At 48.6% G+C, this 27,103-nt stretch overlaps 1 protein-coding gene across 1 annotated transcript; it reads right to left on the bottom strand.

The window, feature by feature from the left end:
- Nucleotides 1-6,786: 6,786 nt before the first annotated feature.
- On the bottom strand, nucleotides 6,787-25,346 carry RRM2B (ribonucleotide reductase regulatory TP53 inducible subunit M2B). The gene is made up of 9 exons (XM_055706343.1): nucleotides 25,214-25,346; nucleotides 20,508-20,663; nucleotides 18,815-18,931; nucleotides 17,719-17,852; nucleotides 16,576-16,670; nucleotides 14,068-14,201; nucleotides 10,789-10,893; nucleotides 9,567-9,680; nucleotides 6,787-9,086 (listed from the first exon to the last, which is right to left on the bottom strand). Exons 1-9 carry the CDS (start codon nucleotides 25,265-25,267, stop codon nucleotides 8,934-8,936), a joined length of 1,062 nt encoding a protein of 353 aa, XP_055562318.1. The 5' UTR covers nucleotides 25,268-25,346; the 3' UTR covers nucleotides 6,787-8,933.
- Between the last annotated feature and the right edge of the window lie 1,757 nt (nucleotides 25,347-27,103).

Genomic DNA, 27,103 nt, shown 5'->3' with positions numbered 1-27,103 from the left:
ATAAAACCACAACAGCTGGTGCTGACAATTAATTCACTTTAGAGAAGGTCTTCAAGGTGGCTGCTGGGGAAGAAATTAATGCTGTTTAAGCCAGTCTTTGTCAGCTCCCAACCTGCTAGCAGGCACCAGGCTGTAAAGATGTACTGCTGCCAGGTTCTGCTTGCAGGGCTGGATCCCACCAGCACAGCACTGCTCGGGGGCCAGCATGCTGTGCTGGTGGCTTGCAACTGCATGGATTTCTGGGTGGGTTTTTTTGTTGTTTGTTTTTTTTTTAATGGGTGTTTGTTTTGGTGTAGTCTGAAACACTGCTGGCCCTCAGGAAATGTAAATACTTGCCCAGGATGGTACAAACCCCACCTCCATCCTAACTTATTCTCCACTTCACCTGTGTATAGGTATTATTTTATGCAGAAAGAGCAAAGAATGGGACTTTATAGCTGCATATCGCACCAAAGCCACAGTTCCTTCCTCTTACCCATTGGGTATTGACTGGGTCAAATGTTTCCAGTGGCTCTGCATGATGCTCACCAGCATCCTGGGTGAGGGTCTGCCTTCCCATCTTTGAGGTCTACTGGAAGTGCTTCCCACCCCAGCCACGGCCATCCTGCACAAGCAGCATTCACATTGAACATCACTGATGCACATGCAACTGTCATAAACTTCCGTTTTTCAGCCCCACAAGCCAGAGTAAATGGAGAAAAAATAATAATAATAAAAAATCCCTCTCCTACTCCTGGGCAAAAATTGGCCTTTTTGTGAGGCTGAAGTGAGAATAACCAGAGTCTGTTAATTGGGACCTACAGTCAGCTGTAACAGGGAAATAAATTAGCAGCCATGACACAAAGGAAACAGAAATGGTAGCAATTGCTCTCAGTTTTATGGGGTTTGGGTAAGACCATTTGAGATTAAAATACAATCAGCATGTGCTACCACTGCCCCTTACATCTAATGGATGTGGGAGAGAAAGATTTGCTTATTCAGGTATCATACCACAAAGTACAGCAGCTCCAAGAGTACATGTAGATTAATATTAAGTGGCAGAAGAGATTTAACACACCTGTTCGGAACCTCATGTTTTTAAAGCATGTAAATCTAATGGGCCCAAGGTGAATAAAACCAGACAGCAGAAAAAAATGGAAAAAATCAAGACAGAATTAAAAGTACAATTATTTTTTAGTTAGAATTCCTATCCAGTGATTTTCTGTTGCAAACAGACATTGCAATAGGCCCCATCCTACTGTGAAAACATCTGCATTTATCTCAGCAGCTGCACACAGCGTTTCCCCATGAGTTTTGTCTAGCCTCAGCAGCCTATCGAAGCCATAAAACATCCTGCCTGTGCCAGATGTAGGATGCGCATCCCAGCGATGTGACCGCTGCCTTATAGCTCAGGAGGACCGGGGGGGGGGGGGGGGGGCAAGGAGGAAGGCTCAACACCTCTGCCTAGCCACAGGGCTTGTGGCATCAGCTGGCTGTTATCCTTTCAAAAGTGGCTCCAAAGGCAGGAGACATCTTTGCTTCACCCTCAAACTCTGCTCAACATGGGAGAAGCTGGGAAAACGTTTTTGGACCTTACACCTTGCGCATCTAACAAGGGAAGTCAAGCAGACTGGTCCAGCTGCACGGAAGGGGTTTTTAATAACAGGAATCTTGGAGAAACAAACAAAGAAATGCTTTTTCCAAGGTGTTCCTCCAAAAATGTGGCACATACAGTAGTGGTTGCAGGACAGAGTACTGCAGGCCCCCCTCCACATGTGGTGCCATTAGCCTGCGGAGGGATGAATAAACAGGAGACGGAGGGTACTGCAAGGAGTGAGGCAGCTCTACCGGGGCTTGTCGTAACACCCATCTCCGAAGCAGGCAATTACACACGCTATGAAGTCATTCAATAAACACATTCAGTTCTGCAGTCAGCCTAATAGGCTGTAATTTAACTCTATTTCACTTCAATTGAAAGAAAAAATAAATCAATAACTGATAGACAAGCCTCTTCTCAAGTGGCAGAAATGCTTGTTATTGTAGCTCTAAACCAGTACTCCCTTGCACCGTGGCTTTTATCATGCTGTGCTGCCCCGGGATCCCACAGCCAAGATCTGAACAGCCTTTACTCACTAACCTGGCTTAAATTCGTTAACAGAAACTCTTCTCCATAGGCAGAAGGAACTCGCCAGCTGAGATATATTCCAAAGAACCCCCCTTGCTTTCCTGGAGCCTCATTTAAAGTCCATTCTAGCCTACAGCTGCAGCAGCCCAGATTTCCTCCTACCTGCGGAGCTGCGATGTCCGAGAGAAAGGCAAGTGTGGGGGGAGCTTCCGTGCATCAGAAGGTGGCTGAGATGTCCCTGGACCCAGCTCTGGTCTGGAGTAGCTGCTGTACAGCTGCCTCTCCCGTCCTGCTCTATGCCACGAGGAACAGGACACTTCAAAGCAAGTCTGTGCTTGGAAGAAGTTATCTCAGTAGCAAATAAACCAGGAACGTCCCACAGAAATGCTTTTAAATGTTAGCAACCTAGTAATGAAACACTCAGTTTGGTACAGAATCTTATTTTTTCCAAAGCTGTAAATGATCTCTTTCGGAATCCTGCGTCCACACGGAGTTGCCCACATGCACTGGCCCTGCTTCAGGGAACAAGGGTCTCGCCACCAAGTGGGAGCTCAAGGCAGGGAGCCGTGGCCCTTTGCTATCGTCACTGCCAAGTCCAGAGTGGCAACAGCCATTGGGGGGCTGAGACTCTTGGGGCTCAGGCTCCCCCCAGGTCTGCTCTGGGCTCCTTGGATTTAGCACTGGCAGTAACTTTTCTCAGTGCTAGTGATTTTCCACGCCCTCAAAGGTGCTTCTGCCATAACTTCCAACTGAGCAGATGGTACCACTAGTATTATTATTCAGTACTGTTAGTGAATATTTATTCATCAATATTTGTGCTGTTCACCATTGGGTTCAGTTCCCCAGAGTCGGGGTGATGGAGCCATCAGGAAAGCAACTGCAGAACATGAGTGACCACACAAGTCCGTGTATGATGATGGGTTTTGTCGCACAATTGCTGGCACCTAAGCAATGAGGAGTGAACCAGCTGTCACTCCCATTGTCATCAGCACATCTTTTGCCTGTCATACTTTTTCTACCTGAGGCACATCACTGGCCTCAGAAGCCCCCAGCCCTTCCCTGGGTGGTCCCAGTCTCTTAGCAGGTGGCAGATGTGCCACCTCAGTCTGCCTTCAACTTCCCATTCCAAACCGCCTGTGCAAGCAGCAGCACAGCCCACCCTGCTCTGCGGGTGCCCCACGGCGGGGGCCAGCATGGGTGACCACCACCAGCCAGCCCTGGGCGGGCCCTTTGGTAACAGACCTGCAGACATGGCACAGGCGGAGAGCCCGAACAACCCCCTGCATCGCAAGGTCACCGGCTGCGGAAAGGGTTCTTGCATTTCCTTATAAAACAACCCGAGTATCATCGCTTCTGAACCACATCCGTGAGCTAAGGAACGACGATGGGCAGCCAAAGTTTCCCTGCAGCTCAGGTTCAGGTTAGGATGCGGTGCCAGAGGCTTTCCCCAGATGAGTGAAAACTATTTGCACATTGAGACTTGTTCTTAACGCTTCTGCTGGATCTGCCAACTGACGAGAAAAAAAATAACCCACCAACTACCTTGCCATTCACCCAGAGCCTGCAGTGTGAATTTGGGAGCCTCCTTGTTAAAAGGAATAATTTATGGATGACCTGAAACAGGACCTTGCTTGGGGGGCTTGAAATAAAGCCCCCCAAAACCACACCAGCCACATGAACGTGCAGCCTACTCCAAGCCCAGGCTAGGGCGAGCAAGCGTGCTTCTTGTCAGCATCTGCCCCGGTTTCTCAGCCCCTGCTTCACCACAGACCTTTCATCTGGTGCTGGTGCTGCACACAGGGCTCAGCAAGAGCCGAGCCCAAGCCAGGCAGGGCTTCAGCCTGAGCTGCAGCTGAAAGGTCACGGCATCACCACGCCAGCCATCACGCAGAGTGGGCAGAGAAGCAACCGTGCAGAGCTGCTTACAGCGTCCCAGCAGCTTCATTTCTCTGTGTAGCCACTGAGTGGGAGTTGTGGGATGACATTTAGGAGGGGCTTGTAGTGACAGGCTTTGAGCAGAACATAGCAAGCCATCCAGCAGTCACTGTGCCTGGCACAGATTTTTTCTGACATTCATTGGGCACCAGAGGAACAGGAGCCAAAGTTGGTCCCTGCTGGTGAGGTCATGGAAGCATCCAAAAAACCATCTTTTCATTAATCTCTCGGTCCCTTTTCATCATCTGTTGTGAGGATCTCCTCCTGCCTCTGCAGCGAGAGGCACTCGCTAAAAGAACAGGCACCACCGAGGCCCAAAGGTGACCTGTCCCCAATAGCAGGAGTCAACACCTCACCCCGATGCCAGGCTGGTCCATGCAGCTTGCTGTGGCAGCTCACCTCCTTGTACTGCAAGCTTACTAGAGACGCTGCAGCAGTTACCTGGGGACATTCCCAGAGTAACACTACCCAAACTGCGTACTATAACAAAAAAAAAAAAGGGATTGATGATATGGATTTGTGCCTACAAACCCACCAGCAGCCACACTACAGCCAGCACTGTGCTAAATGGTGCAGGCAAAGCAGCAGCAGTGCCAGGGGAAGGACATTTCCCAGGTAAGCCCTTCAAGTAGATTTGGGAAGAAGACTGCAGTGCAGCAGACCCCAGTCAGCACAGCTCCAACAAGGAGCTGCGATATTGGCAGCAACCGCTGCCTGTCATAGAAATCCCATGTCTGTCACTTTTATTTCATTAGAAGGGTCAAAATGCAACAGGGAATTCCCAAACCCATCCACACGGCTACACTGAACCATCTACAATTCTTCAAAGCAGGTGTGTGCGCTCCACACTGGCTGAACACGGCCATTCCTGAGATTTACCTGTATTTTAAGCCGATAAAACCCGCGCTTAAGATTTTGGTTAGAGGGCTTGGGGGCAGCCTTGGTTCCTAGAGCCAGATTACGTACGATGGGATGGGAGAAGAAGCCTCTGGCTGTGCCACTGCTGTCACCCGTGCCCAGGCAGCGAGGAGCAGGGCAGGCAGCAGCCAGCAAACCAGGAATAGCAGCAACAGCAGTGTCCACCTTCACCTTCTGCTCCAGGGAGAGGGTTTGCTGAAACATGACATTTAAAGGCTTCCCCCTCAACTCTGCTTTTGCGTACGTGTATGCGTACGTCTACGTGTACCAGACGCGTACATCGGGATGCACGTACACGAAGTTTATAGATGCACGTGTGTATTTCTGCAGAGCACAGCGCGCAGAGCGGTCCCCCGTCGCACAAGCCTCCTCCTGGCAAACACATCCAGGGCCACACGTAATATTAACACACCAGCATCTCCGGTGACCGTTTCTCTCCCAGAAGGAGCTCTAGAGAATGTAGCGACAGAAACTTTGGTATTAGCTGACTCAAGGGCTCCACCAGGAGGTAAACCAGCCCGGATCACCCCTTCGGAAGGGCTGGAAGGAAGGTGCTGCTGGGGCAAGCTGGGCAGGGAGGCCAGACTTGCTGTGGAGCCACGTTCAAAGGCTAGGGCAAGGAACTGACGTGGTGCAGAGCCAGCCCGCCAGGGCTCCGGCTGCGCTGCCACGCACACCATGTCCTCATCTGCTGCAAAAATCTTACCAGTCCAGCAACACGGTCTCCAGGCTGTCAAAAAACAGCAAGAGCTTGCTAATTGTCCTGCCTTCGCCCCCTTTGCTTTCCCAGCAAGGGCTGGGAGTAGTCACAGACACGCTGCACTGCGCAGTGGGCTCACGACGGGCAGGCAGGGCTGGGAGCATGCTGTCGCTTGCGGCTGCTGCTCATCAAGCCCTGGGCTTTGCTACAATCCATGTGTCCGCTGAAATGAGAACCCCGGGAGCTACGGCAGCCGTTTTGGATGTGAAAAGGTGGGATTCTACCCGTGAGCCTCAGCTTCCCTTGCAGCCCCCAGAGACATGTATCTGCTCACTTGACCATTGAAGACATGTCCGCCTCCATGAGACAAACCACCCAGAAGCACCTTCTCTGTCCTGCTGGCTATAATGCGAGTCGTGCACCAGCCTCGCACTCCAACCCAGAACACACAGACTATACATTGACAGGATGCACCGCACCTTCTCTCCCACGCAGCCCCATCAAGCCTTTTTAAGCGTGATGAACCACATCATGAGACACGCAGAGCCAGACCCAGCTTGCCCACCAGAGCGCTCGGAGGCACATGGGTTCTGCCCAAGACCCAGCACTGATGGAAGAGGAAGCAACCTTCTGCCCTTCCTGCCTGTCACCAGGAGGCACAAAGGGGAGCAGGGACCAGACTTTTGACCTGACACCCCTGAGCGCACAGGTGCCATCAGGTGTGAACCTCTGCCAGCTTGGACCCAGCTGGCCAGCGCTTGGCTGCTATGTCCAGGCACAGTCAGGGTGCCTGACCCAAGGGCACAATGCCCTTGATATATCAGATACCATCCCATCAAAATCGCGTTTCTGGAGTGTCTCTTCTTTGAATCGAAGGGTCTCCCAAGAGATACACCCTTGAGCCAGAAAATTCCAGAAGGAAAATACATTTGCTTGCTCCCTAGACGGCAAATCCCATTCCCAGGAACAAGAAACAGCAAGTCGAGCGCTCACAAAGTGCAAGACAGCGTATGGAGTACTCGTAACTTTCTCCCACAACCCAAAAGCTGTGAACAGCAACTTACTCCAGCACGGCCCAATTTTATCATTTCAGATTTCCCAAGAAAGCATGTCACTAGCAAAGGCATGCTCCTCTCCACTTTCAAGTTTTATTGAAACTACATATTTTACACACAAATGGAGTGGGAGCTGTTGTACCAGACTTTGGTATCTCATATACATTTACAGAACCTGAGCACATAGTAGTTTCATATTTGGATATTCTCTATACTCTCATCTTAATTCACAACACTCAAACAAAATGCATTTTTAGTACTTCTAGTGACATAAAAATAGGTTCCATTCTTCCAACAACAGACCCATTTACAACATTTTCTCCTTCTCCCCCATCAACAAAGTATTTCCAAAAGGCGTTGGATTTTTCTGAGTCCATAGTTCTCTTGCAGTTGCAGGATGTTAGTGAGGGACACCAGCTTCAGCTTTTCTCTGTATTCTCCAGGCTCCCTCTACCCCTCCCAAGTACCATGTGTCAAATGATGCAGGCTCTTCTCTAGGAAACAAAAAACCAGCTGTCCTGCTTCCATGCTCATTACATACAACCTTTCACTGAGACCAAACAAAAAGAGTCCATTTTGCTGCTTATTTTTTACACCAGAACAATTGTTCACTAGGAACTATGCGAAGGCAGCGGACCTATTTGATGGAACAAGGGTACTGAGGGCTATGCCTGATCTGGGCTAGCAGGGAAATATCACTTATACCACCCCATCACTGATAACCCTGGGCTGTCGGTTCCATCTCATGCCAAGCATACTGAAAGCAGCACAAGATGTCTGCAACAATAAAGAAAGACTGATACAAATCGCTAAACATTATGAAAAAATGCTTGGGTTTAACAAAGCAGAACTCTTTGTCTAGCTGATGTACACTCACTTTGCCTTTGAAAAAATTGAGCACATCTATTTGCAAATAAAATTCACCTACAAGTGAATAGTATCCCTTCCATCGCAAGTACCACTGCAGTACGTCAGCCATTTTCCAATCGCTCCATTCTCTGCATTGACAACAAAAAAAGGTTTTTTTAAAAAAAAAGCTTTCTGGCACACATTGGAACACACCAAAATCCAAACAGCAGTCCCTTTGTAAGATGCTGCTAATCCATACTACTTTGTTTTTGAAAGGTACAATACCTTCCTCCAGAAGCTCTTCTGTGACAATGGTTTCAATGGCTCACATGAAACACACAACCTGAAGCACCTCCATACGTTACCAGTGCTTCCTTACAGCCCAAGTAGTACGTTTGTAGCACCTCAAGGGATAACCCCTTGGAATGATAGGCCTGCTCACCCTATCAACACACAAGTGAAACTGAGAATGAGAGAATCACCCAGCACAACAGAGGGAAGAGAGGAAACACCCAGAGCTGGCTGTTCCAGTGTCCGATGCTGATCGCAACTCAGCGCAACTACAGACTACTTAATAAGGCACTTGTTCAGAGAAGCAGGGACAAACAGGCAGCACAAGCCAAAGAACTACAGGATGTCTTTCTTCTCCAGTACTAACAGGCTTGCCTTTTCAAGGACCATTCAAAGCCACTAACCTGCTCAACAGCAGCTGTAAGACAAAAATTGTATTTGCTTTAAACCCCTACCAACAGCCATCAGTTTTGCAACTAGAGTAAAAACGTTTTCAGACAGAACCCAGGTTCATGGGCAGATCAAACTGTATCCCTGGGTTTAATAAGATATTGAAGTTCAAACCTTATTAATGTCTTCCCACACTCACTTATTACCCTATCTGCAGCAGGACGAAAGAGAACAGCTTTTACTCTAGACCAAATCTATAGCCATGAAAATAGACTGTGAAGATAATTTATAGCAACATATATACATAGAGTGTTACCTCATCTGGTTTTTAGATTAAAATACTCTAACATGAGGTAAATATGTAGCTTGCTTTCTTAAAACAAAATCTTGAAAAAGTAGTAGTATCCAGGTCATTTTTAAAGACAGCAATCACAGCAACTGAGTCAAGGGAATCTTAAAAAGGCCATAATTTTAAAAAGAAGTCATATAAATTTTTTAAAAAGGACACACACCCCCCCTTTTTTTTTTTTTTTTAAATGACATGGAGAGAAACATATTTACTCCTCAAACAACATGAAAACCCAGGAAACAAATTCCAGCAGACTCCCATTCCAGGACAGGAAATGAAGACAACTTCACAGCAGAAAGTGAGATGAGAAGAGGGAAACAGTCACCATTTTTTGCCAAGTTATCAAAAATCTGCATCCAGAGTGAAGACATTGTCCATTGTTTCTGCCATAACAGCAAAACGCTGATATTCTGAAACCCGCTTCTCAAAGAAATTTGTTTTTCCTTCCAGAGAAATATTCTCCATGAAATCAAAAGGGTTTTCTGCATGAAAGACCTAAGGAAGGGAAACACTATTAGACCGGTGTTCTGATAGGGGAACACTGCTTTAAAAAACCCCAACAAACAGAACAGTCAAACCCTTTCAAACTAGATCATCCCTTGCTGTAACGTGCTGTAGAATCTATGGACAACTATCCAAGCAAATTCAGTCCTGTCACTCCCCAGGAGTTCGGTCCATGGTGAAGTTCACCCACGCAAGGTGCTTATTATCCTTCGAGCACCTCAGCACTTGAGCACAGCATTAAGTTTCCCATTACAAACTTGCAGAGCAACTGAAGGGAAACAATGGCCTAAATTGTTCTTGCTCTTTCAAATAGTGAAGCGTATGTATTAATACTGTGGTTTCGGCTGTCACTCAAAGAAAGTGCAAGCGCTAAATAAGACCTGCTCCCAGGCACATTAAGCACTGCTCTGTGCTGACAGCTTTCCTGGGCTGTCCTGGCAGGCCAGCATTTTGGACGATTGCACCTCTTACCTTTGAGAACCCAAGCTCCATAAGTAACCGGTCCGCAACAAATTCAATATATTGTTTCATCAAAGTGCAGTTCATTCCAATCAGACCTACAGGTAATGCCTCTGTTAGAAACTCCTAGAAGTTAAAATACAGACGACATTTAGAGAAATGAAATTTAAGAAGGGAAAAGGAGAGAAGATGCCTGTGCTTCACAGTAACACGTTTATGATATTCCAGGCTCCCCAGGCAGTTGTCTGAATAAATAACTTGCATCACTAAAATCAACAAGTGTCTTCTGTTTTCAGTAGTTGTTTCTATCTTCCTTTATTTTTAGCATGTTTTTCTGGAAAAGGCACGAGAATTTTTATTACTGTCCCTCTCACCTGCCTTTCCCTACACCCCTGGAACATCCCAAGTTTCAATGTAAGCCTGAGCTTCAACTTCAATAAAACCGACAGACCATACTAGTGGGAGCAGGAACAGATCCAGAAACCTCCAGTTTTCCTCGGGTTCCAGCCATTATAGAATGACAGACCAGAGAGGACAGTGATATATATATGAGTGCTGAACCCAGCCATGTGTATGTTTAGGCACCGATGCAATACCAGACAGCATTGTAAGGCAAAGCTGGGGCATTCATCATCATCACAGTAGCTAGATGACAGCAGAAAAGAAAGAGTAAACTGCAATCCTGCCAAACACTCAGCAGTGCAGAAACTTGTATTTGCAGATGGGTGGTAGCACTTCACGTGAAAGAACCTGACAGGAGCCTCAGAAAAAGTCAGAGCCCAGCATGGTACACGTGGCCAGAACAGACCCTGTCTTCTCCAGAGGACAAGCAGGGATGTGTACACAGCAGGGAGATACAACAATCCTGAAAGGACAGAGGTAAACAAACTCTTCCGTAAGAGACAGCTGTGGTTGGACTAGGCAATTGCCGCAGGTCCCTTCCAACTGGAACTATTCCATTCTGTACTAAAGATGGTCTTTCGTCTTTTCCATTATTAAGGACGAAATCAGCTGCCAGCTTCAGCTTCTCCCAGTTGCTCAACATCTGAATCAGAAAGTCCCTCACTCTTATTGTAACCATTATAGAAGAGGGCCAGGATGGTATAATGCATCAGGGATCCAGGCCTGAGTCAAGTATCAAATATGGAATCTCAAAAGTTAGAAATTAATTTGTTGATTTCTGCACATAAGACTGGTCCTGTGCTGCCCATGGTGCTGTCACAGCTGGGCTTACCTGCTCAATTTCAACCGCATTAACAATGATCTCACGGACCCGTTCTTCTGATGGTCTGTTCACTAAATAATGGAACATTAGGCAAGCAAAATCACAGTGCAGACCCTGAAACAACAAAGAACAACGGAAAAAAAAGTAATTTTTTTCCCTCCTCCACATAGTTTGCACTTACGCTGGGGCAGCCTCATTCAGGTTGAAGCTTCCTAGCCTCCTGCTTCTTTGACAGTCTTAATGTTACCACGTGTAGCAGGCATTTAATTTACAGCCCAATTAGTAAGATCTGAAATCCAACACATGCCACCTACGCCAAAATAATGCTCAGCATACATATTTCTTCAGGTACATATTTTTGAGAGCTGCTTTACTGTGAGGGATCCCACAAAGAACCCTGCTGGGTCCCTGCCTCTCAGAGATGGATTTGCAGAAAGAGTCCTATGTCAAGACCTGCAAAACTACCTGCTAGTTAACAGACTGTTTACCTGCTCTCTGCTTTGAGATTTCTGTACAGAAATACTTGTTTCAAGTTCTTTTAGTAGCATTTCTTCCCTTGCTTCTCCTCACAGAATTTTCAGAAAGGAAGATTCAGATTAGAGTCACAAAATCCAAGACCAACAAGTTCTTTCTCCACACAACGTGCAGTTACCGCAAGGAATGTGCCGCCACAACATTCATAGGGTTTTGACGCTTCAGGCTACGGTGCCCCAACTCAACCCACCTTTACATTTCACCTAGCTATCCTGTACAGAGCCCAGAAAATTGTGTTCTTTCCCAAGATTTCCAGAAAAACCTCCAGTCTGGATAACTGGATAACATCGCATCAGATGAGCGATCCCTCACAGTCCAAGGGGGGGTACCACACAGCTGCTCCAAGAGGTGCCTCAGTCGCTACTTGAGCTTGCCTGGCTACAGCTTGAGCCTCTGGTTTCAGCCATAGCCAGCGCTGCTAGACTAAAGGAACACGGTGCTACCATCTCTCCTCTCAACAGCAAGGTGGTAATTACAGTCTACAAGCACCATGAGGGCACACCCAGAGTGGAAACCCATCAGAAGGATTTGGCAGACTATGGGCTACGAGTGCTATTGTTAACGAGGGTCAAAACAAAAACCAAGCAGCAAAATCTTTTTCAGAAAGGCTACAAAGTGTTTGTAGTGATTCAGGTCATGAAACAGCCCTGAAATAAAACATAACCGGGGGAATACTCCCCCTCTAGGGACAGCATTAGCTGCCTGCTGCAGGGCTTCCTGCGGTCCTGTCCAGGGCACCAGCACCAGCACAATGCAGGACATGCCTGGCTTCTCACCCAAACCAGTATGCTCCGTTGACTGGTGCTCCCAGCGGCTTTGCACCTTTAAGAATCAGAGATGCACCAGCTCAAAGAACAGCCTGGGAACAGAGCCTGCAGCTCAAAAAACATATTGAGCATTAACCACTTATCTGATCAGATGCATCAGAAAACAGTTCATGTAGTTTTCCACTGTGGATTCTTTTTACTGCCACTGCTTTTGTAACAGCATTTCCTGGTTTGCAATGCAGGTGCTGTGTGCACCAAGCCTTACCCCTCATAACAGCTCTGCAGTTGGAATTACGCCAGCGGAGCTCAAGAAAAATTCAGTCTTTTGGTGCTCAGCTCTGCAGAGAAGTACAGTCACAGTGCTGTATAGAGGAACTATATAGAAATGATCCTTCTAACAAACAAATACCTCCTCACTCAAATGGATCAGTTCATGATGACTCAGAAACAGGAGACACAAAGAAGGTCAAGGCTGAAGAGCTGTTTGGTTTTGCTTACTGATCATATCACTTTCTTCAAAAGTGTCTTTTAAATTAAAGGCATCTTGTAAGATGTCTCCTTTCAAAACAGTTTATCAAATCCATGGAAATTACTTCCATTATGATAAAGCTCTTGATTCTTTTAGACCAACCCTGTTAAGTTCAAACCACTGGCATGTTTATACTGTACACAAAACTGGTCTTTCCACTTTTTCAGCGCTGACAGCACCATAAGTTGTGCGATGCCTTAAAGACAGGCCCCAACTGTAAGCAACCGCTGCCAGCTGGCAGGCAGCAGCACAGGAAGCAGTGAGAAGAAAAGGGCACTTGTCAGCACGTGGCCTGCCACATTCAGTGTGCTGACACACAGCCCCTTAGACACATCACATCTTCAGCTAAGAAGCACTCCCCTCCAAGGCAGCTCTGCAGCTGCCCCTCCCAGGAGATTCTATCGCTGCACAGGAACACCAGAACATGGAGGGGAGCGCTACCTGCTGCTACTGCAGCAGCCCACCACAGCTGGCTAGACGGCAGATGCAGAAGGCCGTCTGCAAGCTCTGGGACCCACAACTAGGGGCAGATGGGGAGAGGTACAGGAGGCCACTTGAACTCGACTGCAGCAGCTAAGGCAGAGAGCAAGGCCGAGTCACGTCCTAGCTAGGTCCTTGCCCAAGCCAGCCCCCACTGCAGCAGGAGACTATGCAATCCCACACCAGTCCTTAAGACAGCCAGGCCTTTGCCTCCCTTCACAGCACAGGAAAAGAAACATCCCCTTCAATCCAAAAAGTCCACCCTTTTGATCATACTATGCATTGAGGTACTGCTAACAGTTCTGTTTACTCCCTTTAAAAACAGGGGGACACAGCAGCACCTAAGACTGTAAGTTCATTAGTAACATTTAACTAGAGGTCTGCTTCTTTCCCCTTTTCACAAATATTCTGGGAATAGCCTGCTCCCTCGCAGGACTCCAATCTTCATACATGTCAGAAGTTACAGCTCCTCCGTCAGGCTGCAGGAACAGGGTCAGGCACTGCTCTGGAGAAAGTACCTCTCTTCTCTGTGCTGTCTGGCAGGTGATGTTAAAGCAGTCACAGAAGGATTACTGCAGGAGAAGCTCTAGAGAGCATGGCCTGCAGTTACCTGGCAGGTAACCAGGACCTCTGTCCTACCAGGACAGTGGACCTTCCCTGGAAAACCCTACTGCTGACGCTGGCTAGCAGAGAACCTACTCAGACTACTACAGCCTCCTTGGCCTCCACCACTGTCAACATTAAAAAGGCTCCATTGTACCCAGATACACATCCATCCCCTGCTCACTGCTGGATTCTCTTTTTCACTGGTTCCTACCCAAATACTGCCTTCGGCTCTCTTTGCCCTTGCTTCAACCCTCCCTGCCACCAGAGGTGGGCCACTCTGGCAAGACTATGGGATCTTCGTGAATATAATTCTGCCCTTCCCCTGGAAACTCACTTTCCTTCCCAGACAGTATGTAGAACATGACAAATTACCTCATCTCTGCTAATAAGTTCATTGGAGAAAGTCAGTCCAGGCATCAGGCCCCTTTTCTTCAGCCAAAATATAGCAGCAAAGGAACCCGAAAAGAAGATGCCTTCAACTGCAGCAAAGGCAACCACTCTCTCACCTGTTTAACATAACACATTTTCAGTTAGACACAAAATAGCGTATTGCTCATCAGGAAGATGCACTGTTTGCAGCAGACAGACCAATGCTGGAGAGGAGTAAACCCCTTTGCAGCACCAGGTGCCGTATCTGACCGCATCTTTTGGCACATCCTGAGGCATACAGGGTATACACATGTAACAGCACTTAACCACAGGCAACCCCAGCAGAACTGAAGAACCAGGGCACCCACTGAAACTGTCACAGGTCGGAAGGGAAAGAATGTAACTGTCCAAAGTGGCCATGACATTGGTAGTCCTTCATCGCCTTCTCCTAAAAGGCAGGAAAATGGCTGTATGACTAATAGACAAAACTGAGAGAAGAGTCAGCCTTCTATAAATTAAACAGAAAATCCTACACCTGAATTTCTGCTTGTTGAGAATCTACACAAAACCATATTCTTGCAAGAGTGGAAGACCACAGACCATAATTCATCAAGAAGAAAACAACAATTTGTGATATCCCACCTTTCATCAAGGGAAAACACAGCATTATTGGTCCCAGTTCTCCTTACTCTCGACAGGAATGTATTTCTTCAGACTGCAAGACCATCTGACTGCTTGGTAAAGACACATCATTAGATGTGCTCTATTTTAAACAGCTTCAAAAAATCCATGAGTATATTCTAACACAAAAACCTTTTGCATTAAGTGCTGGTGCCTTCTTCCAGTGAGAACTGCATAGAATTTTGTTTAAAAAAGAAAATAACCCCAAAAAAGCCAAATGTCCCACATCCTCTATGGGATGCAAATGCCATCTGCTGGTTCATCTGAAGAAATTCAAGTTAGAAAAAAAAGCGTGAAGAGTGACACGATCTTAGTAACTTCTATGACGCTTCTAGGGGAATAATTTGTCTGGCAACACTAAAGATCTCTTATGTTACTTCTAGAGAGGACTGGAGGAAGGCTGCTCGTACAAGATAGATTTAATGAAGCACAAGACTGAATATTGACACAGTTTTTACTATATTCCACCTGACTAGCTATAATACAAATGAATGCTGAAACAAAAATTACCCACCAGCAGCACCACATAACGTGAGCACACGCTGGGAGGCTGAGACTCCACAGAACAGATACAGCAATATGGCAATTGAACTTTCAGCATGAGAGACCACCCAAAGCTGTGGAGACCCACTTGCAGGCCAGGTCCCCAAGCTGGAAGGAAACACCAAGCAAACAAGCCAGCCAGCCACTTTCATATATCGTATCTCATAATCTGGAAGACCTGGCCCCCTCAAATGTTTTAGACTTCAGAAGTTTTCTCAATAAGATGAAAATCCAGAAGAGCAGAAATATACTTTACAAAAATGTGGATAGGATGCATGAAGTTGGGGACCAGGGGGTGGAGGGGATATTGTTTTTTGGGTTTGGGAACCTTCTGATTCTTGGCATATCCCACACTGCTGGAAGCCAAATGAAAGAGATGAAGATGAGGCTCCACACACAAGAAGCAAAGGCAGACTGGGAGAAAGTGGGATGTTCCAGGACAGGAGAATCTACAGCTACAAAAAGAACCTCGCTCAAACAAGAGCTGTGAACAACAAATACTGCAAAATAATGATATTCAGGTTTATTTTGTTCATCTCGCTGAGTCTTTCCATCTCCTATGCTTTCTCTAAGTATGGAGGATATTTGGTTTAGAAAATTCACCAGAGTCTGACCATTATTCATTTCAGCTACAACACACCCTTCAGAGTCAACATCGTAAGCTGCATGCAAAACCCTGGAAAGGACACCCTGCACCACACCGATAGAAGCTGAGCCAGTGTCACAGCTCTGAAATGAGGTACAAAAGCTAGAAACCTGGTCCCAAGAGCAAATCAGAAACACCAGAGACAAACGATTCTCGAACCCTTTTTTGCTCAGGCTCAGTCATGCTGTTACCAAAAAAGGGCTAACATCACACAGGAATTTGTCTGTGTGAACATGAACACAGGAAAAGCCTGAACTTGCAAGATTCCAGCTGCCCAGTTCTGAGCACCAGAGTACAAAATAGGAGACAACTGGGTGAAAAAAACCTGTAACTCCTAGAAAACAAGGTCTACAAGCAAAAACTGAAGAAACTAGGCTTATTTGGTATAAAGAAAAAAAAAGACAGAGAAACCCAAAGCATTTTTCATAACATGATTCTAGTGAGCACTGTCATTACTACATCACTTTAGCTGAAGATAAAAACACGCATGCTCACCAGAAGTTACTTCCAGTTCTTTAGTTAAACCAGAGACCCACACGCCACATCTGTGGAGAATTTCATTTCATGTCCCAGGGATGCAGCTCACTCCCAGAGGGTTAGCTTGTGACATGTGCAACACAAGTTTTTAAGAAGCTACGCACCAAAAGTGGATTCTCTGTCTTCAATCCACTTCAGAGCCCAGTCTGCTTTCTTCTTGACACAAGGCATTGTTTCAATAGCATTAAATAAGAAATCCCTATAGAAGAAAACAAAGAGAAAACATCAAAATAATAAGAATGGATTTATGTATATATCTGCTCTGGTTGTCCCCACTGGCTCCACCAGGCAGAGGCACCCATTACACTAGACTCTGAACTAACCCAAGTAAGAAACCATTCCCACCCAAAAGGGGTGATGGTCTCCAATAACAAGGACACAGGGAGGCAGATGGGCAGTAAGCAACAAACCCAAGGTCTCAGTGGAGGTGAGCTGCAGATAGGAAGTGAACTGAAATGTCCCACCCCAGGAGTGCCCACCCATCAGACCATGCTGCCTCTCAAGACTCCAAGCCAGATGGCAGCCACTTCCTAGACACCGAGCTAAACCTCATCCTGCCCAGCTCCACAAAAAGGAACCAGATAATTCCCACGGGCACAGGCTCTGTTCCTGTGCTAAACACCTGAAAGGAAATCTTGCATTCCTCCTACTGTCACCACGCAGGATGCCACCATGGGCAACCAAGCTCTGCCTGACCATCGCCATGGTGGACCCTCTAAGGGAAAGTGCTTCTTTTCAAACGTACTACTATTGAAACCAGGAAGTTCTCCAGACAACAAAAGTGATGGGGCTTTCCAGAGAACCCAGTATTTCAAAAAAAAGCAGTTCAAGTTGTATGAAAAAGCACCGACAACAAAAAAGCTGAAAGGATGCAATATATTGATTACATAAGTTAGAAACACCTGTTGGATCATGAGCACTCAGTTCCCCAAGGCAAACCCTTTGCTGATGTCAGAACAAGCACCTCAGGAGCAAAATAACCATAAGGAGCTTGTCCCAACCTTTAAGAGCATTTCACATTGCCTGCACTTCCTGTACTCAAAGATCCACACAAACATTAATGACACTCCCACGCATGTCTGTTGGTCAGTAATAGTCCTCTCCATTCTGGGGGTCAGGCAGGCAGGCCTTGAAAGCTTTAAGGAACTACCCCCAACTCCCCCAGTAAGTCAGGATGAAAGAGAAGACAGCTGCTGCTGCCCAACAGTGGTGCCACTGGACTAGGTGACAGATTTCTAGAGGTTTACCTTTTCTCAGGGTCTTTGATGTAGGTGTCTATCAGCAGGCTGTACATCTCTGAGTGAACGTTCTCAATGAGAATCTGAAAGCCATAGAAACAACGTGCTTCTGGGATCTGCACCTCCTGACTGAAACGTGCCACCTATCAAAACCAGAAAGCACAGCAATGAGTACAGTAAAACCAGTCCTGCGTGACAGTACTCTAAGCTTAGCAGGAGAGACAATCAACCTCTACCACAGAGAAAGGATGGGAGCAGTTCAGCCCTGCTTTACTCACAGGTCTGTCAACAGGACAGGTGTGGTGCAGAAGAAAATAAAGCAAGCTAGCTATAATAAGTAAACACACCTGCTGTGCATATTGGATAGAGAGCTGCAGTGAAACATGAGGGCACACATACACAGGACAACAGCAAAATATTGCAATAGTAAACACTTCATACTGAACAAAGCCTCAGACTTTTTGTTCATTGTTAAAAAAAATAAAACACTATGACATAAGATGTGTTTCTGCAATATATGCACATGAACTACGACATATTCTGCATGTTACAGACATTCAAGATCTAAACGGGGCATTTGCAGTCAGATACCACTGATAAGCTGTGATGAGACATTCTGCAGCCCAGAACTGATTTCAGCAGAAAGATTTCCCCACCTTTTTAGCAGCACCCACTTGCAGCCCTAAAAGATTCTAGGACGCTGTTCAGTGAGAGTAAGATAGATTTTACCAAAACGAAGATGACAGAGCATGGCACAGCACAACCCTTCCCTACTTCTCATCTAACACAAGTATGGGAAGAAGTGTAAGGTTCTATTAAGTCACTGAGAAATGCAGATCAACACAGCCAGGCAGAAGGGTGAACTTAAAAACTGTGTCCAAGAGTGATGTGATTTGGAGTCTCACTGACCACAGTAAACCAAATTTAACTCAGGCACTGGTCCCAGAACAACTTGCTTACTCCCCTGAGCAAAGGTGAAATGATGGGAAGAAAAAAAAAAGTACACAATTAATAAACTTATGCATTAATGTGAGAAGACCCAAAAGAAAAGCCAGTAAGCCAATAAAATGAGTAAGTATTCAAGCCCTCTGTAAAGCCTTCTCACCAGGTTTTCATTTACAATTCCATCACTGGCTGCAAAAAATGCCAGAACATGAGAGATAAAGTATTTTTCATCTGCTTTCAGCTTGTTCCAGTGAGGAAGGTCCTTTGACAAATCAACCTAATGAAAAGAAAAAAGAACGTTATTGGCCTTTTGAGTTTGTCATTCTGTAAGAACAGAAGCAGCCCAGTCAAATAACTAAGGCAGAGTTCTGGCATTTGCTCTCAGATCTTTATATGTAGAGGATTTAAATACGCGTGACTGTAAAAGACAGCAGACACACCACAGTACTGACGTCTCCCTCTACAACAGTAACATCAACGTGCTTGCTTTGCAGTTTACACTATTGTAATTTGGAATAAAAATCAGTGTCTATTGAATTATGAGAAAATGAGATTTTGAGAAGCGTTTGTATCTTCCTGTCATGAGCACAAACACACACCAGCAAGCAGAGCTCACTCTGAGACACTTAAACTCTACTTGAAATAAATGCTGGTACTCCAAGGAACTTGTACCCAGGTGTGCCAAAAGAAGGACCGAGGGGACATTTGCCTTTGGCAGATGTTTGCCCTCCATCCTGCCAAAGAACGTGCCAGGGTGAACACTGCAACTGCTCTCGTCTGCCAGACTGAACTCTAGCCACAGTAGAAAACCACAACCTCCCTCTCATAGGTCTTTTTTGTTTCTTTGGAGGGATTTCTGAACTGCAGCAGCAGTTAAGTAGGGCCAGATGTGAAAAATACAAAGGCAATACATAATTACATATGCATATATGCGTGTGTGTATATAAACACACAAACCAGTTCTACAGTTAACTTTCCAGTTCATTTGGAAATGCACTGACAGATGGCAGGACAGTGTAAGAAGGAACCAGTAACATGGTAAAAGGGCGATGCTGGTAAGGCAGGATTTAAATGCCGTTTCTTAACAGTTTAAACCAATCTCTACTGCAACAGGGCACAAGTCTCCCAGGCAGGCAATGGAATAGCATTTTCACGGAGAGTTGCGCCTCACCATTCCAGGATGCTTTCTGGTCTATTTAGACCCTGCCAGCGCTTGCAGCTCACTCCTCTGCAATGGCAGGTCACTGCTCACAAATGAGCAAAGACTGCAGAAGCTTCAAGTTGGAACGAGCTCCGCTGGCAGGTAACCTCTCCAGATCACTGCAGCACTCAGAAGCCTCTGCTGCTGCAAACGTAGTGACCTGAGGACTGCTGAGGTCTGGCTAACCAGCAGCCTCGGGGCAAACCTTACAGCCTGCGTTATAACACAGGGCAAGCTTCTAACCAGGGAAATCAGGAGTCACTTAGAAGCATTTTTAGAAAATACCCGATTACCACCAACTTTCTGGAAATTAAGTGCCTAACATTAAAGAACAGCATTCACGTGAAACTTCCCAGGGCATCTTACACAGTCGAGGAGTTAGTTGCAGATACAGAGCAGGGTACGAGCTATCTGTCCACAAATCAGAGCTATCTAACTTAGGCTCCCTCTATAGCCAGAGAAGCGCCCCAGGATGCAATTCCATCTTGCCCTAAACCAGCTCCGCCGAATTGCCCTATGGAAGCAGCTTTCCTCATGTTTGATGCAACTAACTCCAACCCTTACAACACAGAAGCCACCAGCAGAGCTAGGAAGGAAGCCCCAGGACCCCGGTCTGAGTGCCTTGTGCCAACCCACCGGCCCCAGGGCTCACCTCTTCTGCTGTCCAAAAGGAGGCCTGCGCCTGTTTATACATTTTCCAGATGTCTGGGTACTGGATGGGGAAGATGACGAACCGGCGGGGATTTTTTCTGAGGAGAGGCTCCTCATCAGGGTCCAAGCCATTTTCAGGCACGCTTGGAGAGGAGCTCTGAAGATAAAGCACAGTTCTGGTTAACGTTGCCATTACTTACTCCTCCTCTTCCCCATATCCCAAAGATGTGGTCCAAAAGCCACCCATGTCACTCAGGCACTCACCTGCCCACCCCAGGTGGATGCTCTACTCATCCCTGGGATACCTGTGCCCTCACCCTCCATCTGTGCTCCCACTGCTGGGGTGGCAGCACTACCCGTCTGCCCAGCTTCACCCAGTGCTGCTAACACCAGCCGCCCCTCCCAGCTGTGCCAGCACCAGGAAGCGCCCGACACCTGCACGCTGCAGAGAAAGCCCTTCCCACCGCAAGGAGAAAATCTGCCCCGGGAGACGACATCAGTCACCGCAGCACTGCACCCGGGGAGATAGGTGAGAGGTCACCGCACACTGCTGCCAGCCAGCATCCAGCACAGCTCTGCGAGGCTCACCACCCAGGTTACCTCCAAATCCAGCCACCTGGGCCTGGATGGACTTTCTTAAAAATGCCAAGAGATCACAGCAACTAATCCTGTTGGGTGGAAGAATAGCCCTGTGCCTCAGTGAGCCTCTGTGTGGATGTTCATGTGTGCAATCCTGTGGTGGGCAGAAGGCAGCCTGCACATCAGCACAGCTCCAGAGGCTGCTCTGGAGACTGTCCCTTGAGCGCCGATATGAAGCTCTGTGCCTCTCTTTCCAACAACAGGCAGCAGAAAAATCCCTGCCTGGTGTCACCCATCCCCACGCTGCTTCCTCTGTCAGGGCTTCCAGAGAATGCCTGTGTACAGCTCTTCCTCAAGAGAGTTATCAGCCCACCCGAGGTGGGGATGGCTGGTGTTTAGGACAAAGTCAGTGAACAGCAGCATGGAGAGGGCATTCTGTGAGTAGGGCCTTCATGTCACCTCCAGCCGGGGACATCTGCTCCTAGGATCAACACCAGACAGCAATCCTGCCAGGCACATCACCAAGCACCTACTGAAGAGAACCATTGTGAAGAGCTGTCAGGACAGCACATAACAACCTCTCCAGAAGGCCTGGTGACTCACACTGATCAAAAGTTTAGCCAGCAGGACACCTTTCTGGGTCAGTTCTGAGATCCTGCTGACAGTGCCGTAGAGGATAACTAACCACAGGCAGTGTATGAGGTACTATATATAATGCAGCAGGGAAGGGGAGCAAAAGGTTTTAAATACCGTTGCTACCGCGCTCCTAGGAGGTGCCAAAGTCCCTTCCCTACCCAGTCTGCTTGTAGCCACTCACACAGTAAAAAGTAATCTTTTACTTCAGTTTGGGAAATACCCTCAAACAAATAATTCTGCTCACGTTTAACAAACGCACACACATGTACACTGGATAGCTGGCCTATGTACCACAGATACACAAAGCAAACACACCAGGAAGCACCTTCTGGGTTACAATTTTACCACTTTATTATATTTTTAAGTATTATGCAAGTACATCAGATTTCCCAGCATCATCTTACGGAGTCTCTGCTGAAGGCCACGAGAGCGCAAAACCTTTTGCATTTGCCAGGATGCAGAGATGGTTGCAGTAAACCATTGGAAGTGCCGCAGAGAGTCTGGGCCCGGTGTGTATGGCACCCTGCCTTAACACGCACCTTCTCCAGGCCTGCCATGCAGCTAGCCCCTCCGTCTGCTTCTGCACCAGCCATCATCCTTGGAAAAGGAACCACTGCCAAAGTCTTCCTCGTTAGCCCAGCATTTTCTTCCTATGCTACCTGAGGACTATCCCCAAGTGTTTATATCAGCAGTTACTAACTTCAGCCTTGCTGTTCCCAAGTCGTTGAAAAGCCAGCAGGCAGGGCCCATAACACCAGGAGATAACTTGAAAAGTACTTCTGGCGTACCAAAGTGAAGTGGAGCACAGGAAAACCCAAGTTCCAGTATGGCAGGAAAACCAGAGACCAGCACAGAGACAAGGAGCATTTATCATTTTTCCAATGGCCTTTAACAGCTGCCACGCTGCAGACCACAGAGAGAGGGATCATCACACCAGAAATACTGTCTGCACACAGCGAGACAGAAAGGCAAGAGAAGAAAAGGTCTGTGACACAGTGTGTACACTCTGGGAAGCCCTGATGGCAGGACAGCAGAAGGATAGCTTCCTGGAGCTAAACACTCCGAGTGATGGCATGACCTCGAAGAGGACTACCACACAGTTCTGGAAAATGGTACAAGTTTTTTTAAAAAATAGGTGGCTTTTTTAAATGTTAATAAAGGAAGGGTCGGCCCACAGAAACTACACCATACTGGAATCTTCTCCTCAACCTATCTCCCACCTCCCCTAAGCCCTTCTGGGGTAGAGAGGAGTTTCACAAGCAGGCTTGATTTCTTAGTTGACAACCAGACAGCTGCTGGCCCCAAGACAGTCCAGTCTCTCCATTTTGGCTTCCATCCCTCTTAGCAAAAGTTTTATCAAAAGCAATACTCGTTACCTTTCCTGTTTGTTAACGCAGTACATGTCTTGGTACAACTCAGCTGAAAATTCATGGAAGATACTACTCCAATTCAATTTGGGATGTACAGCACATTCGGAGTGCTGCCAGGGCTTCAGAACAGCCACCACCTTGTGCTGAAGGACACAATGCATTCCCAGCCCTGCCTTCCTGGCCCCGGGGGGCACTGGCAGAGGTACGGGAAGCTGGAGAAGGTAACAGTCACTAGGGCAATACACCTCCCGCTTTCAGTCTGCACCCTGGATCTTTTCCCTGATCCTATGATGGTTCACAGAACGGTCAACACTCATCATCATAACGAATAGTGTCCAGTTTGTAATGCAAATGTGCTACTTGCCGTTCAGACAAGCACGGAAGAGCTGAAGCTAGCAGGCACAGCCCAACCTCTGCTCTAGCAGAGTCGGCCAGAGCAGACTGCCCAGGACCATGTCCCGCTGAGGTTTCAATATCTCCAAGGATGGAGATCATGCAACCTCTATGAGCAACCTGTGCCAGCATTTCACCACCTCGACGAAAACCAGAGTGTTTTCTTACATGCAAATGGAACCTTCTGTGTTTCAATGTATGCCTATTTCCTCTGGTGCCATTATGGAGCACTACTGAGAAAACCCTGGCTGCATCTCCTTTATTCCTTCCATCAGGTGTTTACACACACTGATGAGATCTTCCAGAGCCTTCTGTTCTCCAGGTTGAGCAGTCTCGGCACTCGTGGCTTCTCTTCATGTGACAGATGCTCCAGTCTCCTAATCATCAGCCCTTTGCAAGATGCACTCCAGTATATCATACCCCAGTTATTCTGCAACTGTTAAACTCTTCTGGTGGTGACAATTAATTCAACGCACAACAAAGACTGCCTGGTGGTACTGAAGCTCTTTCCATTAATTTTAAATTCAGCAAACTAGGAAACAATTAACATATATACACAGGTACAACCACCATCGCACAGCAACAGCTGTTGGCCTATGCGTGCAAGTATCTCAGTTATATGCCCTTTATCAGTTGTTGCCAGAGAAAAAGCTCAAGGCCCATCACGATATGTATCCATAAGCCCTCTCACACCCAGGCAAGAGGTGGCTCTGAGGCAGCCCAGGGCGGTGCAGACCATGCCAGCAGCGAGGCTGGTTAGATCGCCGGCACCCCGGGAAGAGGCAGCACCCATCGCACAGCACGACGCTGCTGGTTCCTTACGCTCAGGATGCACAGGATGGCCGTTTGCCTCCGGCAGGCCAGAACGAGCTTCACAGTGGGTACAGCATTCTGCTGTTCACAGGGGGGAACGTTTTCTGGGATTTTTTAGGTTTGTATCTAACACAGCACAGCCCAGTTTCTGGAAACTTGAGTACTGCTGAGACACAAAGGTTCGGGAAGACCACGTGGGGCTCTGTGCCATGAAGATCCGCCACCCTCCCACACCCCTGCCTGCCTTGGCAGGGTCGCGCCGGGGAGAAGCCCCAGGAGGGAGCTCAGGCACCCCCCGGGGCCGGGCTCCCCTGGTCGCGGCTGGGCAGCCAGCCCCCGCAGCACCCAGGCCTGCCCCGCGGGGGGCTGCGGGCACCGGCCCCGGGCAGGCAAAGCCCGGCGCTGCCCAGGCCCCCCCCCCGGCGCCGGGGCCCGAAGCCCGGCCGGCCGCTTTTACTCGCCACACGCACGTTCCAGTGGCCTCCGCGGCGCCGGTGCCCGAGGGCTGCGACCCGCCCAAGCCCTTGCGGGGCAAGGACGTGAGGGCGACCCTGCGCCCTTCCCAGGGCCGTCACGGGCGCCACACGGAGCCGCACCAGCAGGTCCTCAGGGCGGGCGGGGGTGAAGCCAGCGCGGCCGGGTCCCCCCGGTGGCAGCCCCGCACTCCTCGGGGAGGCCTGGCCCGGCGGGGAGGCGGCAGCCGCTGCCGACAGCCGGGCGGCACAGGAGGCCGCGGCGCCGGCGGCCCGGACAGGGCCCCGGACAGGCAGGTGGCGCAAGGCCTGGGACGCGGCGCGCAGGGCTGGGCTGCCGCCGCCCCGCTGCCCCCCAGAGCCGCCCGCACGCCCACACCTCCCCCGGGCGGCGGCGGCTGCGCGCCCGGGACACCCGCCGCAGGGCCCGGCCCCGGCCTTACCCGCCCCGGCCCGGCCGCCTCCTGCAGGACCGCTGGCCCCCGCCGCTCGCCCATGGCCGGCGGCGACTGGGCCGCGGGAGGGCGGCGGCGGGCGAAGGGGAACGGCCGCGGCCGCTCCTCCCCCCGGGCGGGCGGGCGGGGCGGGGACCCCGCGCCGGTGGGCCCAGGGCGGGGAGGGGCCCGGCGGCACCGGGCGTGCGGCGGCACCGGCGCCAGAAGCAGGTGCCCGGGGCCGCCCGCCGGGCCGGGGGCAAGCGGCGTACGCAGGTCTGTGCCCGCTTGCCCTGGGCTCGGCCCCCGCCGCTGCCGGGGCGGAGGCAGACAGAAGGTTGAGGGAGGTGGAGCACTGGGTGCAACCGGTGGGCTTACTGTGTAAGGAAAACAAAAAAACCCAAACCCAAAGAATGAAAGAAAGAAGCAACGACCCCAAAGTAAGGAGAAAATCCTGGACAAGCCTCTGAGAGGCGATACCGGAGGATGCGTGGGTGGGGGTAACTGTTTGGCCGCAGACACCTGCTGAGGCAGCAGCTGTCACAGAGAGGTAACCTGAAGTTGGCATGGCCGCGTACACATGGGCACTCAAAGTGTACAAAAAAGAGCAACCTATGTAAGGAAAAAAAAGTTTTTTAATCCACCCTGAGCTAACAGAATACCCTTCGGTAATTGCCTGGCACACATACCCAGCTGCTGTGACCGGAGGTGCTTGCGTGGGTCTGCAAGCACTATAATTGTGTGTGGCAGTACCATGGACCTTGGTTTCTGTCCCTTCTTGCAAGTGGGCAGATTTCATCCAGAGCTGGAAAACGCCAGAGTTCAGTGGTTTCCTTTTCCTTCCTGGTCCCAAAGCTGCCCAGGCCCTTGGGCCCCTTTCCTGCAGGCGTGCGGATCATTTACCAAAACAAACAGTCCACAGGAAGAAAAGATAGTAAAATCCCACCCCATGGGTGCAGCCCGGTTTGTCATGAAGACCCGCAATCAAAGACACAAACCTAGAAGCAAACACCAGTGAGCAAGAACTAGAAGTTTATGAGTACCAAGACAGTCAGACAGGACTGAGCTATGCTTTAGAGGCCAAGACAAATGCCCAGAGCCCAGCATGGTCCCATCAGGAGGAGGATGACAAGCTGGAGTCCTGGTGTTCCTCAGCAGAGACGAGTCCAGGGACACCGTGCACCGTCCCTGCAACTGCTGCCCAGTGCTCCCCTCTCCAAGTACCGGCCAAACATCTCCAACCACCCTGCAGCCAGAGAAGGTACGTGGTACACAGGTAGCAGCTTCAAGGGATCCTGGTATCCTTTTACAGAACGGGAAGCTTCATTTTTGTTAGTTCTCTATCATTTTCAGGTGTTTTTTTTTCTTAAAGGCACCTGGTTGCCACAGTGTGACTGAGACCTCCCCTCTCCCCATTTCCCAAGCGTGGGAAGTGGGAGCCGGGCCAGCTGGGCTCCTCCAGACTGTATCTGCATCCTGTGGCCTCTTTACACCAGTGAGAGGAGCTCACGCCTCACTGGGGCAGGGGGTAAGTAAAGTTCAGGGGCGAGATCTGTGCAGCACAGGTGACCGTGTTGGTGCCAAGCATGAGAACAGCTTTGGTTTTCTTACAGCGAGTTTTCTAAGGAGCAGAAACACACGCCTAAGCAGCACGTTACTAAACAGCACACCAGAAACACACAAACAGTAAACGAGAAAAGGCGGTTTTACGCTAACATCTGCTGTTACCTGACCTCTGCTGAGTCAGCCTTTAAGTTTTATTACCCAGAGATACCCATACAAGTTTCTTAATAATCACATCCAACAACAGGTCCACTTGTTGGCATACCGAGTACCAGGGATTCCAGTTTTTTGCCCATAACATAGGATTATAGGAACACAGATTGATGTAGAGCAAAC

This window comes from Falco cherrug, chromosome 3 (assembly GCF_023634085.1).
Source record: "Falco cherrug isolate bFalChe1 chromosome 3, bFalChe1.pri, whole genome shotgun sequence".
In the NCBI taxonomy this organism is placed as follows: domain Eukaryota; kingdom Metazoa; phylum Chordata; class Aves; order Falconiformes; family Falconidae; genus Falco; species Falco cherrug.
The sequence above is the reverse complement of the archived record's forward strand: the minus strand, read 5'-3'. Positions and strand labels throughout refer to the sequence as shown.